Source organism: Camelina sativa, chromosome 13 (assembly GCF_030686135.1).
Source record: "Camelina sativa cultivar CO46 ecotype springtype chromosome 13, ASM3068613v1".
Classification (NCBI taxonomy): Eukaryota; Viridiplantae; Streptophyta; class Magnoliopsida; order Brassicales; family Brassicaceae; genus Camelina; species Camelina sativa.
Window position 1 is genome coordinate 4,036,884 of NC_141892.1, and position 13,746 is coordinate 4,050,629.

Consider the following 13,746-nt stretch of genomic DNA (forward strand, 5'->3'; position numbering starts at 1 on the left):
TATTGTTTTAATAATATTTTATTATGAGATCAATTTTGTATCATTTATTAATTGATATTTAATTTGCATCATTATATTAAGTGATGTAAATTTATATTTTTGTTAAATATTTTTGAAGTGATGCAAGTTAAAATAAAATTGTGTCACTTTTATTGAACTGATGTCAAATTATTCCATTACCACATCAACAATTACAATTGATACTAAACCACATATTATATATCATTTATCAATAAGTCATTTAAATTAATATCATTTACATTTGTGATACTAATTAAATGATGCAACCAACTATTTTTTTTGTAGTGTGCATGGTACAGTTTTAACTTTTTTTTCCATTTTGTTCATTTATGTATTTTTTTTTCAAATAAAAGTAAAAATAATTATTAAAAATAAAAGAATGATAAAAAGTATCTCAAAAAATTAAAGGCAATTCTGAAAACTTCTCCCTCTTGTAACCATGTAAGAAAGAAAAAAAAAAACTGTAATAAAGAGCAAATTTTCTCCCTCATTTGATATTTTTGACGAATTGAATGTTTCTATGTAATGCTGCAAAATATATATAGTGCAACAATAGTTTATAACTTTTTCTGTGATGTATAAGCACCATATATGTTTACAGTTTACAATTTTACCAACGAGATATCTACTGTCAATTTTACAAAGTGTTTTCATTCATTTGTATAGTTCACATTTAAAAGGAGCCTAGGTTAAGTTTACTAGAGCTGATTACATTTGTGTCCGAAGGAGGCATGAAAAACAATGTTAGACTTTGTTAATTATCAGATAATCAATTTATTATTCCGAACAATGCATCCCCTGCCACAAGATATATAGTTTGGGAATATTCTCTTTTTTTCATCCAACACATTTTAAAATTTTATAATTCACGTGGAACAAAAATATGCGTGTTCTTTTGTGTATATATTCCCCAATTTCTATACCTTTAATTAGTTCTAATTCCATATTAAACAACTCTTGGCATCTCCACACTCATTTGCCCGCCCATTCATCTTGATCTTTATATCTTTAGCTTTTAGCGTTTATATTAGTATTTGAATCAGATATCCACTTCTTTTCGCACTAGTCCGAAAATATTTTATAAGATGAACATATATATTTATCGGAGACAAATTATAGTATATTAATTAAAGAACGCTACGTTAACTCTATTTCTGACTAATTGGCAATAGTTTTTTTTTTTCACTTTGGCTAACCTGAAAGCAAATAGATTAAAATCTAGGTAAACCATCTCACAAACTAAAGCATTGGATAGGCTTAAAAATAAGAAATCCTTTGCCTTTTTTATGCGCGCATCTCTTGCTTAAAAATAAACAAGCTTTTTTTTTTGTTTAATCATTCGAATATCGTTGAACCCAAAGAAATTTTGAAACCTTCTAAAATTTTATATAAATTGAAAGGGTATATATAAAGCAATCGGACATAAACAGATAAATAACTAACCGTTAACTGGAAAGAAGCGAGAATTTTGCTATAAATAGTTTCTAAAAATTCTAAGAACTATCTTTTATAAATTATATATATTGAGTTTGTACATGTATGTTTGTTGAATATGGGTAAAACTAATACGATTCTGCAACACGTATGTAAAATGCCAGTGATCAAATACGTACACAAGTTTGTTCGAACTCGTGGTTGGCTTGCTGTATTAATTCCATTCCTGTCAAAATAAAACACTCGTTCCTTGAACGAGACGTTTACGAGAGTACATATTCCGTTTTACTACTTATGTAACAAGAATACGAATTTTTCTATCACGAAAACGATGCCTATAATTATAAAATTAAAATGCGTGATTCGGCCACTGACGTATTAAGCTCCCGTGTAAGCATGCACTAATAAAATCGGACTTTGGCTTGGCTAGAATAATATTTTTGGTGAATAACTATTAAATTACGTACGTCGAATAGCCTCGGATAACTAATTATTATTCTTATTAATATCGAAAAGTACTAATTAGAAACTATCAATAGATGGAGAATAGTTTTGTAGACAATTAAATACGTTATTCTCTCATATATATGCTATTCGGAAATGAATTAGCCCCCACCATTAGGGTCCTTTTTTAATGTGTTTAATTTTTGCATGCTGGTGTGTTGCTAAAAATGCTGAGAAAGTGGATTAAAAAATTAAAAGTGTTAGGATTACGTACCCTAAACACAAGGCCTTGGTATGGAATAGTCGAATACGCATTCATCAATATTCGGTTAGGCTATCAGTTACTCGTAAGCTACAAAATAATATTTAGTATGTCCACCATTCATTCTGAAACGAAATACAGAAAAAATTTACTTAGGTGTAAGAGTAAAAGGCATAAACTATGAAAATAAAAGAAAAAAACCCATTAAAGTGTAGTTATATAGTCATATAGATGCAATCAACCTTTAGCCAAGTAAAGTGAAATTTAACGAAGTTATAGAAAGCCCCATCGAATAATAACAATACTGTTTAAAGATATATAGATCGAGATGAAGAGGAATGGTATAACGTATAAGCATGACCCACAATATCTAGATTCTCCATACAATTGTGACACACTTTTTAATACATTTATTCAAGTGTGTCGGCTTTGTATGTTCTCCCAGTCCTCCATTAATTGTTTTTTAAAATTTAGGTCATTGTCGAGAATATAAACCAAATAAATTAAACAAGTGATACTTTAACAATCGTTTCTATAATGTTTTTAGCAAGGATGTGTCCCGTTTAAATGGGGTTTTATGCGTTTCGATTTTTTCATCTGATTCTTTTCTTAACTTCCAAAAGTTGTCACGTAATTAAGTTGATTATCTCTTATATAATTGATCTGGCTAACATATTCATGTCAAGCAAATGATGAATCCATACTTTGTTTTAAAGAAACATCAATTTAAAATCAAAGAACTTTGTGAAAACAAATAAAGAAAAACTCCATTCAAAATTTTGAGGTATTGTGCCACTGTTCCACTTTACGCTTGGAAAGGCGGCTGTGAAAAAATCTCTGACTCATATCCAAGAAAAAAAATGACTTTTTTTTAATGTTAAAAGAGATAATCACCTCCTCATGGCTATAAATACAGAGTCCAGATACAAACTCTCTCATCAAAGCAATCGCTCGAGAGACTTAATTAGAAACATATATATAGCTCTTCCTCTATATATATCATATATATACGCATAACAAAAGCTAAATTTGTGAAGCCATGTCAGGCGTTTGGGTGTTCAATAATGGAGTGATACGTCTAGTGGAGAACCCAAACCAGTCCGGTGGTGTTGCCACTCATCAGACGCACGGCCGGAGAAATGTCTTGGTTTACTTGCCGACCGGTGAAGTCGTCTCGTCTTACTCGTCGCTCGAACAGATCCTAAGGAGTCTCGGGTGGGAAAGATACTTCCATGGAGACTCCGATCTCATCCAGTACCACAAACGCTCAACCATCGACCTCATCTCCTTACCGAGAGACTTCTCCAAGTTCAACTCCGTTTACATGTACGACATCGTCGTCAAGAACCCTAATTCCTTCCACGTCCGTGATTTCAATTGAATTCCATTACAGAATTAACTCTAGAAAATTCCAGACATAAACTTGGTCGGAATCTTCAGTGTGAATGATTCACGTACAAGTCAAAGAGAAGATGTGTGCTTTCGAAAAAACAAAGCGATGACTATTGGATTATCATCACTTATTCACTTAGATTGTGTTTATTTGTTAATATGTGTTTAACTATTGGTTTGGTTTTTAACTGGTACTTCTACAAGTTGGTTGCATGTGCATGTGTATGCTTCTTTACTTTTCATTTTTTTTTTTTTTTTTTTGTGTGAGGCTTGTATGTATGGACAAGAGTAGTATTGCAAAAGGTGGCACATTACTTCAACGTTGTTAATTGTTTTTGTAGCTAGCTTTGTAATTGTGGTGATTAATGGTGATCGATATGTAAGTTTGTGTTTCTTTGGGCTAGCTTTAAGCTATATTCGATTTATACAGTTGGTGAGGAAAAGTTCCTTTTCATTGTTGATTTATTTAAATGAAGTGAAGTTTGTCTTGAGACCATAACAACTACAAGTTCAATCATTATAGTTTGAGTCTTTGTGGAGTTATACTATACATACCGAAAATATAGAGATCGAGATTTACTTTTAATTTAAAATCCAGCTTTTGAAACTAAGTTACAAATTAATGTGTTGGTTTAGCAAAAGTTAAGGAGAAAAATTGATACACTTGGGTTAGTGGGTTCCCGTTGAGTTAGAGTAGGTATTTGTTACAATTTATTTTTGTGTAATGTAATTCAAAAACATATTATAATTGTCTTATTTTTTTTTTGGTAAGTAGAGGAGGAAACACGTTAATCGTTTGATCTTGAAACTATTGTAATTCTTCTATCAGATTGTTTTTTATTTATTTTTGGGATCGTGAAAATATTACGGGTTCCTGATGCAGCCCATATAGGCCCGTTCAAAGCCCAATTTAATACTTAATTACAATTTTTTTTTTTTTTTTTTTTTGTTGTATATTTCCATATTCTCACTCTATCCAACCGAAACCGGAATCCGAATCCGAAACCAAACCCAGATCTTGTCGGCATCAACCAGGCTAAGAATGGACTTGGCTACGAATTGAGAATATTATCAAAGCAAAAAAGTTTTATATTACAGAGCGGAGGAGTTGAATTCGAAGGATCCCCTTGAATCAATTCTGCTCTACTACTAGTTTTTGTAAGTTTTGTGGATCAATATTTTTTTTGTGTTAACGTTCAAAGTTAGTGAATTTTGGAATTATTGGATGGATTCTTGTTGTGACTCTCAAAATCATCCTTCAGAAAGATGTTTTTGAATTCTCTCTTTGTTTCTCATTGCTTCCGATTATTTTGGGATTTTGTGGGTTTAAGTCAGAAACAAAAGTGCATGAGCTTCTCTTTGCTTCTGAGTTATTATCTTTTAACTTCTTCTGATTCCATTAATGTTGACTATGTTCAGTTCTTTAGGTGATGTGTTTGTACCAGTTTCTGAATTGTTTGTTCTAACTTGTGTGCAGAAGAAACAAACGATGCCTCGTAAAGGATTATCCAATTTCGATGATTATGATGATGGTTTTGATGATGATGACGATGCTTATGATTATGACTACGATATTGATATAGATGGACCTGGTATTAACTTATTCCCCATTACCCTTCTTGTGGTCGTTCATGGTCTCTCTTTCACTTGGTTATGATTTGTAATTCCTGTTTTTTCCTAAACTGCAGAAGAAGAAGAAGAAGAAGTTGTTGTACCAAAGGAAGAAACTGCTAAGCAAGGGCTTTGGCGATGTGCAATCTGTACATATGATAATGATGAGAGTATGTTTGTGTGTGATATTTGCGGTGTTCTTCGCCATCCTGTGGCCGGAAATCAAAGTATCAATAAGAATACAGGTACTATATCTTCTTTTCTCCAATCTGTGTTAGTGAGTCTTTGGATTTATACAATCTCTCTTTGTCTCTGCATAGGATACACTATTTATTGCATACTGTCTGAATGTGTCTCGTATGTTTTGTTTTTTTTGAGGTCACTTGGTAAACTATTGGTTTATTATGATTGGAAAAAAGGAGTGACTGTGGTTTTTAGACTTGTGATTTTGCTATTCTAGGTGTTTAATTATAGAATAGATGTGTTTTATGCAGTTGAAGGCAGATGCAAAGAACCTGTGGTATCCAAATTGGCAAAGTCCCTTTTCGGATCAGTCCCATCTAATACATCGAAAAGGGCTGTTCTTTGTCTGCTTGATAACAAGAATCTTGTGAAGGAACAGGGACCTCTGCCTGGAATTTCCCGTGGGAATATTCATGATCTCCACAAGGCTTTTAGTTCTAAAACGTCCTGCGTTAGTATAGGTTGTTAACTTACTATAGTTTGATAGTGTTTTGTGATTTCAGTTGACGAGCTGTTTGTGTTAAGAGTCTATAGTTGGTTCTTTTGCATTTGTGGCGTTGCAATTGTGTTTTTCTGACATTTCCTTTTCAACTTATGTATAGCACCTTTCAAGTTTGATGCTCCATCGCCAGATGATTTAGTCACCAATGGACTGACATCCACGAAAAGTGGTCCAAAAGGTATCCACACTTGGTTTTCACTTTGAGTTTGATGCTGTAGTAATATTGTACGGGTTAGATGCTTGAAGCCTGTCTCATAAAAATGTCTCTTCTACTTTAGTCCATCATGTTTCCTCGCAATGATATGCATCCAGTGACCTAAGACTTGGAAAGTCTATTCACGTAGAAAATAGGAAACACACAAGCTCTAGTCCAAGTCTAAATAGTATTTATAGTTTATAGCCTTATTGGAATAGAATCTATCTTTCTGTTTCGTTCGTTTCCTTTTTTGGTTTTGGGTTATTTTCCTTATTAATATGGGAAGCTCGTTTGGGAGCTTCATCCAAGTTATTCTCTTTTGGGGTTTTTACTCTGTTTAGTTTTCTAATATTTAATATTGCCTTCTTAACTCTGAAGGCTCAGGTGATGCTAGCATGAGGCAGAAGGAGAAGCAAGAAAGCGCAGAAAATAATCCTTTAAAGAAAGGAGGCGATAGTTCAGAAACAAGCTCCCGAGGTAGACATGATAAACTTGATAATAGTTTTTCAAAGGGAGGTGCGGGCGGCATAAAATCAGGCAAAAGATTGCCAAAAGAAAAAACAGATATGTCTAATGAGACAAGTTCTTCCTCCAAATATATGGAGTCGTCGGAGAGGCTTACTGGTACTATGAACAAGATGTCTTTGACTGGGGAAACAGAAAAATCCAGCGATATTATGACTATAAGACCAAAATCAAAATCTAAGCATAAGCCAGAGGAGTGGATGCTTCTTGACAAAGAACCAGATGCTCTTAGCCAACTTAATCTTGCCATTGTGAGTTTCTCGGATTACTGGCTACTATCTATTGATTTTTTTTTGTCTAGGCAGATAACTGATGGTTGAATCTGATTGTAGGTGGGGCACGTTGATTCTGGTAAGTCAACACTCTCGGGTAGATTATTGCATCTGTTGGGAAGAATATCTCAGAAGCAAATGCACAAGTATGAGAAAGAAGCAAAGTTGCAGGTAACCTGTTCTTTTGTTTGGATGTTAGAGACTTGAATATTCAGAATCTGCTTTGTTTGCTTGACATTATCTTTCTGATCCGATCAGGGCAAAGGGTCTTTTGCATATGCCTGGGCATTGGATGAGAGTGCTGAAGAGAGGGAGCGAGGAATAACTATGACTGTGGCTGTTGCTTATTTTAATTCCAAAAGACATCATGTTGTTTTGCTCGACTCTCCTGGACACAAAGATTTTGTTCCAAACATGATAGCAGGAGCAACACAAGCAGATGCCGCGATTCTTGTCATAGATGCATCTGTCGGTGCTTTTGAAGCTGGTTTTGATAATCTGAAAGGCCAGACAAGGGAGCATGCACGTGTTCTGAGAGGTTTTGGCGTGGAGCAAGTCATAGTTGCAGTCAACAAAATGGATATTGTTGGGTATTCAAAGGAAAGATTTGATTTGATTAAGCAGCATGTTGGATCCTTTTTGCAAACCTGTCGTTTTAAGGATTCGTCTCTGACATGGATTCCTTTAAGTGCCATGGAAAATCAAAATTTGGTGGCAGCTCCCTCTGACAACCGCTTATCCTCATGGTAAGCTCCCGTTTTTTCTTTCCTGATGATACCATCCTTCCATGCCTAAAACAGGCCATGAAATAGTTAAATGTTTGCTGGAATACAGGTATAATGGTCCATGTTTATTGGATGCCGTTGACTCTGTCAAGTCTCCTGATAGAGACGTCTCAAAGCCTCTGCTCATGCCTATATGTGACGCTGTAAGATCAACTTCACAAGGGCAGGTATCTGCATGTGGCAAACTTGAAGCGGGAGCTGTTCGGTCAGGATCCAAGGTACACAAGTTCCATGATGTGTTTGGTTGCATGATTAGTAATTTTCCATCTGTCTACCTGTATTAACCTTAGGAGACACTTTGCTGTGGCTAAACCTAACTTTCATTCCCATATCTGATACGCTTAACCTAAACCCATGATTGAATTTCTAACATTAAATGCCTCCAATTACTATTTTGTGTACAATACTGTCTGGCTTTGGAAAGGTTTCACAATATTCTTTAGCTTTCGGACGAAATACTTTCTTGTGGATGTGCCTCTAGTCTCTTGAGTAATGAAACAAATGAAACTGCTTTAACTGATTACTTAAATCACTGGAAAATTTCTGCCAGATAATGGTTATGCCATCAGGAGATCAAGGAACTGTGCGGTCTCTGGAGCGTGACTCTCAGGCTTGTACCATTGCAAGAGCTGGAGATAACGTAGCGATAGCTTTGCAAGGGATCGATGCTTATCAAGTAATGGCAGGAGACGTATTGTGTCATCCTGATTTCCCTGTATCAGTAGCAACTCATTTGGAATTGATGGTACTCGTTTTGGAAGGTGCCACACCCATCTTGCTTGGTTCTCAGGTAAAAGAAACAATAAAGCATGCTTCTCTGTTGCTCAATTCTCTATAATTCGTCCCATGTTTTCTGATCTTTTTCATTGAAAATTGAAATCATTATAGTTGGAGTTTCATGTGCATCATGCAAAGGAAGCAGCAACAGTTGTGAAACTTGTGGCAATGCTTGATCCCAAAACAGGGCAGCCAACAAAGAAGTCTCCTCGTTGTCTAACTGCTAAACAGAGTGCAATGCTTGAGGTTTGAAAATCTCATTTTGGCTTTTGCGGTAAATATTACAGAAAAAAAAGAAACTGATATATCGATCTGTCAATTTTTGTTGCAACTGCAGGTTAGTCTCCAAAATCCAGTTTGTGTGGAGACATTCTCGGAAAGTAGAGCTCTTGGAAGAGTGTTCCTTAGATCATCGGGAAGAACTGTCGCTATGGGAAAAGTTACTCGAATTATCCAAGACTCATAAAATCCTCTTTTGTGTTGTAAGATTTTACATTTTCATTAGAAATTGAATCGTCCCAAGTTTTGACTGCAATACACTCTTAGGAAATATCCTAAAATAGATATGCAAAATTTTAATCAAATTGTAGTATGTAATTTATTTACCCAATTTTTGTCTTTGAGGTGTTAAACACAATAAAACCTTTTCCTTGAAAATGAATAATTTTTATTTGCTATAGGACAATTCTTGGGTCCTTTGCTATATTCTATAGATGTCACGATGACATAACTCAGTGCGAAAGAGAGGACATAGTAGTTGGAAGGTAAATCAAAGTTAGACGACAAGTTATATCAAACATTCCTCAAATACACAATGTTTTGTTTTCTGCAATTTTATGTAAATAACTTGAAGCGAAACTGCTATATATAGGATTTTGCCTGCGATTTGTCCTAATAATTCTATAGTGACAATTTTAGTATTCCCGTCAGATATAACTCAATGACAATGTAGCCTGAAGAGTAGTAGTTTGTAATTCTATAAACCAAACAGATTTTGAGGCTCAAAACGAAAGTTGAGAAGGAAACTGTAATGTGATCTTATTTACCCATTTGTACCCCAATTGGGTCAAAAGAACGATATTGTCATATGTACAAGAGAAAAGAGATAGAGAGAGAGAAGAGCAAGATGATGTAGAGACAATCACTTGGTGAATAAAAAGCAATGTATCTGCATCATCTTGGAATTATCCTACAAAGCTAAAGGTTGCTATTGACAATTTGGCATTATCACTAAACCGACTTCTCCTCTTCCGCAGAGGTTTTGCAGATTGGGCACCAATTCTTCATCCGCAGCCATTGTTGCACACAGCTCACATGGTACATGTGTTGACATGGCATAGTCCCTACTTCATCTCCATCAACATATTCTTCCTGCATATATTTAAGAACATTAACCTCTTCTTAGTATTCAAGAAAACCCTTAATACTACATTGTCCTATTTCACCTCAGTAACTAGACAAACCAGTTTTGGATAAAAGTATAGAGAAGATACAGACCTGGCAAATACTGCACTTGATATCATCATCCTTAACCAGAGAAATGGCACCGGTTTCATCTGTCCCCTGATAAATGCTTTGCTTGAGGCTTCTCGAGAGTGCTTCTTCGCTTAGAGCTGTGCTCACTGTACCCATTTTATCCCCCAAAGCTAATAGTTCCTGCAAGATTATGTTCGTAGGATTTTAGCTTTAATAGACTTTTGACTGTTTAAGCATATCTTGATTAATAATATGTAAAATATTGAAGACTGGCCTCATATGACATGTTATCGATGTCAAGCCTCATATCTCTATGCTGATCATAGAATCTGAACATGCTACCAGAAAATAAATTGGTCTCTAAAGAAGCCAATTGCTGTGAGAAAAGAAGCAGAACAGAAAGTAAAAACATCAGAAAAACTCTAAGCTCGGACAAAACATGTTCACATCAAAAGACCAAGCTGTTAATTACCTCATATGTAAGTTCTTCATCATGTTCAATCCTTTCCAGGGCCAACAATACCTGAAACAATTTCAAAATAGCATGGTGTTATCCCAACCCACCAACATGTCAAAGCTTCTACTGACATCAGACAACAAGGTGACGGAAACTACCTCTGCAATTCCATTCATGTTGTAGTGACTTAAACCATCCTGGTTCACCAAAGAGTGTGAACGATCAGCTTCTGCGGGACTACCAGGCATCATTCTACGTAAGCTGCCAGTACTACTGTTTGGCCTACTGTATCTATTTGAGGGACTAAGTGAAAAAGAAGGATTGGGATCGGTTGGTGTAGCAAGAAAAGGCGTTTGTCGAGAAGTAGCAGAGGATGCAACAGCTTCAAGTCGCTCTGATCTTCTACCACTACTTGAAACAACACTGTTGTCCCTAATACTTAGTACAATCCGATTCCTTCTGTTATCAGAAACTGTGATGCCACTGCCATGAGAAGAATTTTGATTCCTTACCTTTGGCACCAACACGTTAGTCTTATTACCTTTGCTAGAGGAGCTCTCTCCACCAGATTTTTTCTTTTTAGCCACACTGATTTTTGTTGCCGAGCCTGAGTTACTTGGAAGAACATTTGACACAGAGTCGCAACTCAACACGTTTTCAGAAACTCTGATGCCATTGCCACGAGAAGAATTTTGATTCCTTACCTTTGGCACCAACACGTTAGTCTTATTGTCTTTGCTAGAGGAGCTGCTCTCTCCACCAGATTTTTTCTTTTGACTCACACTGATTTTTGTTCCCGAGCTTGAGTTGCTTGGAAGAACATCTGACACAGAGTTGCAACTCAAGTTCCTCAATCTATTCTTGCTCAGACCACCTCTTACAGTGTGCTCGCTGTTACTCGAAGATGAAGAAACAGAAAGACCCGTCAGAGTATCTCTGGTTCCCAATTCAGATTTTTGATGACTACTTCTACCCCTACTTGAGCTTCCTGCCTTTGTTATTCCAACTTCTCCAGAGACAGCGCTTTGAGAATGAACATTGGTTGTGCATCTTTTAGTCTTTTGGCGTGGAAGGGTGGACTCTGCTGCAGCTGGATCATCATGAACAGTACTCGTCTCTGAAGATTCTGTGTCTAAATTAGATGACGGCAGTCTTTTGGCAGTAACTTTGGTTGGCTTCCTCAAGTATCCAAATCCAACCGGAGTTCGAGATGAACTCCCAATGATTTCCTTTCCATTTGAGGAAGACGGAACCGGAGGCTGACCAACTTTTGTATTGTTGTCCAAGGAACCAATCCGGGTTCTCTTGGTGGACGTTACCTTTGCATCACAACCAATCCTGCTGCAGAAAGGAACAGTCTTACCATCATTCTTGTTCATATTCTCACGCAGAACAAGACCACTAGCTTTCCGAGGCACAACCAACCTGTCAACCGATCGTTTACCCGCACAACCATCCATGAATCAAAGAAACACTTCTTCCCCTGCAGACAAAAAGAAAAATTCCAAATACCTGGTTAAAAAGTGAAGCTGGGGTGAGCTAATATCAAATAGTATATCCACTAACACCAAACAAACAACCAATAAACAATAAGCTTCAATAAAGTCATGAAAGCCTTTAAGGATGGTCTTCCACCAAATCGAAAAAAGCAAGTCGTTGAAAGTTAAAAAGCATCACGGTGGTGAGAGAAAAACAAATACAACCACATAAAAAAAAGAAGCTTACGGTGGATGCAAAAAAAAAAACACCTGGTGTTTAATTATAACTTTGATAAATCATAAACATCAAGCTACAAAGCTGATAGATAGAGAGAGAACGAGAGATTGAACCAAAAAAAAACAAAGTAAAAGAAAAAGAGAGAAAAAGGAGAAGACTTTAATGGTCCCAACCCCAAAAACCAAAGAGAAAAGAAAGGGTCTGCTGCTTCGAATTACACCGGACTTTCCATAAACAACAATGAACCTTTTCTCCACGATTCCAGCTTCACCATCAAAAACAAGACCTCTCCCAAAAAAATCACTTTTTTTTTTTGTTCTTTCAAAAATCTAAACAGAGAGAGGAGACAATTAAAGAAACTAAATTTGCCCTTCCAAAAACTACCCAATCAGAAACTATACAAGTAAACATAAATCGAAAACCTAACAGTGAAATTGAATCAGAAAAACTTACGAAACTGAAAAATTCAATCCAGATATAGAACAACGATAGATACAAAAATCTAAACTTTTTTTTCGTTTGGCTGAGATCATCTTAGAGCGACCATTAAAGCTGGTGTATGCGAGAGTTAAAAAAAAAAAAAAAAAAAAAAACTTTCCGGCGTTACCTTTATGCCTTTTTCCGAGAGATTACTCTCCGCCGTCTGTGAATTAACAAAAAAAACGTGGAGCGAAGTAGAGAGATGAAGAAGATATATATATATATATATATTTTTAGATAACAAATTTTTATGGGGTTTATTAAAGTGTTTAATTAATTAAAACTTAGAGAAGAAAAAGAAGGTGGATAAAGCAGTTAGAGAAATTAGGACCGTTGATTTCGGGTTTGGTTCAGCGGATGCTAAAGATGGACGGCTGAGATGTATACTGACGTCGTCATCAGTAGATGGAAGAGTATTAGAAAAATTAAAACGACACCGTTGTCGTTAGCGGTGTTACGTATTCTAGACGTAATGAGATCATTGTATCCGATTTTTTTTTTTTTTTTGGGTGAGATTAATTGAGTTTATACAATATTGGATTAGATTAAACTTTTTAGATAAAAAAGGAGATTATACTTTGTACATTTAAATATGGAGATTATACTTTTTAGACAGAAATGGAGATTAAACTTTTTAGATAAAAAGGATTCAGATTAATTAAATTATCGATGTTGATAATGTCGAGAAAGGTGTAACAAAATGTATCGTCCTTTTTGGCGTAAATCAAGATACCCCATCCCTACGTATATATACTTCCTAGTTTAAGATAATTCATACTTCTCATCTCCTGTATTATTTAAGATAATAACAAATTTTGGATTTTTTTTTTGGGTGTGAAAAAGAGTTTTATGAAAATTTGTACAAATCGTTGTAACTTATAAGTGTATATGTTTCTACTGATCGAAACGTGTAATATATAGCCAAACATTTGGCACATGCTACGAACAAAGTCTAATGATAAATTTGATAATCCTAAGAATAATGCTTACTTTGATAGCTACATGTTATAATATATGTTGCTATATAGACCGGTTACTAGCTGCAGTCCAAAAAAAACAAATGATACTTCGCTTTTCTGTTATATTGTTTTCAAGTTGCTACTTAATTATTCACCCAAGTTATTTCATATAGAAAAAATTAAAGAAACATTAA

At 35.3% G+C, this 13,746-nt stretch overlaps 2 protein-coding genes and 1 pseudogene across 5 annotated transcripts; 2 read left to right on the plus strand and 1 right to left on the minus strand.

Annotated features, from left to right (window-relative positions):
- Positions 1-3,200: 3,200 nt before the first annotated feature.
- LOC104735078 (flowering-promoting factor 1-like protein 2 pseudogene) lies at positions 3,201-3,766 on the plus strand (annotated as a pseudogene).
- LOC104735079 (uncharacterized) lies at positions 3,675-9,141 on the plus strand. 3 transcript variants are annotated; one of them, XM_010454797.3, is made up of 12 exons: positions 3,675-4,711; positions 5,031-5,145; positions 5,242-5,409; positions 5,659-5,868; positions 6,010-6,087; positions 6,484-6,881; positions 6,963-7,073; positions 7,161-7,648; positions 7,737-7,905; positions 8,238-8,477; positions 8,576-8,710; positions 8,802-9,141. In XM_010454797.3, exons 2-12 carry the CDS (start codon positions 5,043-5,045, stop codon positions 8,928-8,930), a joined length of 2,229 nt encoding a protein of 742 aa, XP_010453099.2. In that variant the 5' UTR covers positions 3,675-4,711; positions 5,031-5,042; the 3' UTR covers positions 8,931-9,141. The 3 variants fall into 3 exon arrangements, with proteins under 3 accessions (XP_010453099.2, XP_010453100.2, XP_087337375.1); XM_087481249.1 differs by having other exon boundaries at positions 4,481-4,711; positions 5,644-5,868; XM_010454798.3 differs by lacking the exon at positions 5,659-5,868 and having other exon boundaries at positions 3,682-4,711.
- A 336-nt stretch (positions 9,142-9,477) lies between these two features.
- On the minus strand, positions 9,478-12,860 carry LOC104737924 (uncharacterized). 2 transcript variants are annotated; one of them, XM_087481250.1, is made up of 6 exons: positions 12,721-12,860; positions 10,556-11,880; positions 10,413-10,463; positions 10,215-10,316; positions 9,962-10,120; positions 9,478-9,835 (listed from the first exon to the last, which is right to left on the minus strand). In XM_087481250.1, exons 2-6 carry the CDS (start codon positions 11,855-11,857, stop codon positions 9,695-9,697), a joined length of 1,755 nt encoding a protein of 584 aa, XP_087337376.1. In that variant the 5' UTR covers positions 11,858-11,880; positions 12,721-12,860; the 3' UTR covers positions 9,478-9,694. The 2 variants fall into 2 exon arrangements, with proteins under 2 accessions (XP_087337376.1, XP_087337377.1); XM_087481251.1 differs by lacking the exon at positions 10,215-10,316.
- Positions 12,861-13,746: the final 886 nt, after the last annotated feature.

Bases quoted from the DNA above. Each gene is read 5' to 3' on its own strand.
- LOC104735079 (XM_087481249.1), top strand. From the start codon at position 5,043: ATGCCTCGTAAAGGATTATCCAATTTCGATGATTATGATGATGGTTTT. The intron at 5,869-6,009 runs GTTGTTAACTTA...ACTTATGTATAG, and splicing joins AACGTCCTGCGTTAGTATAG to CACCTTTCAAGTTTGATGCT. The intron at 8,478-8,575 runs GTAAAAGAAACA...AAATCATTATAG, and splicing joins CCATCTTGCTTGGTTCTCAG to TTGGAGTTTCATGTGCATCA.
- LOC104737924 (XM_087481250.1), bottom strand. From the start codon at position 11,857: ATGGATGGTTGTGCGGGTAAACGATCGGTTGACAGGTTGGTTGTGCCT. The intron at 10,317-10,412 runs GTAATTAACAGC...CTTTTCTCACAG, and splicing joins ATGAAGAACTTACATATGAG to CAATTGGCTTCTTTAGAGAC. The intron at 10,121-10,214 runs GCCAGTCTTCAA...ATAATCTTGCAG, and splicing joins TCGATAACATGTCATATGAG to GAACTATTAGCTTTGGGGGA.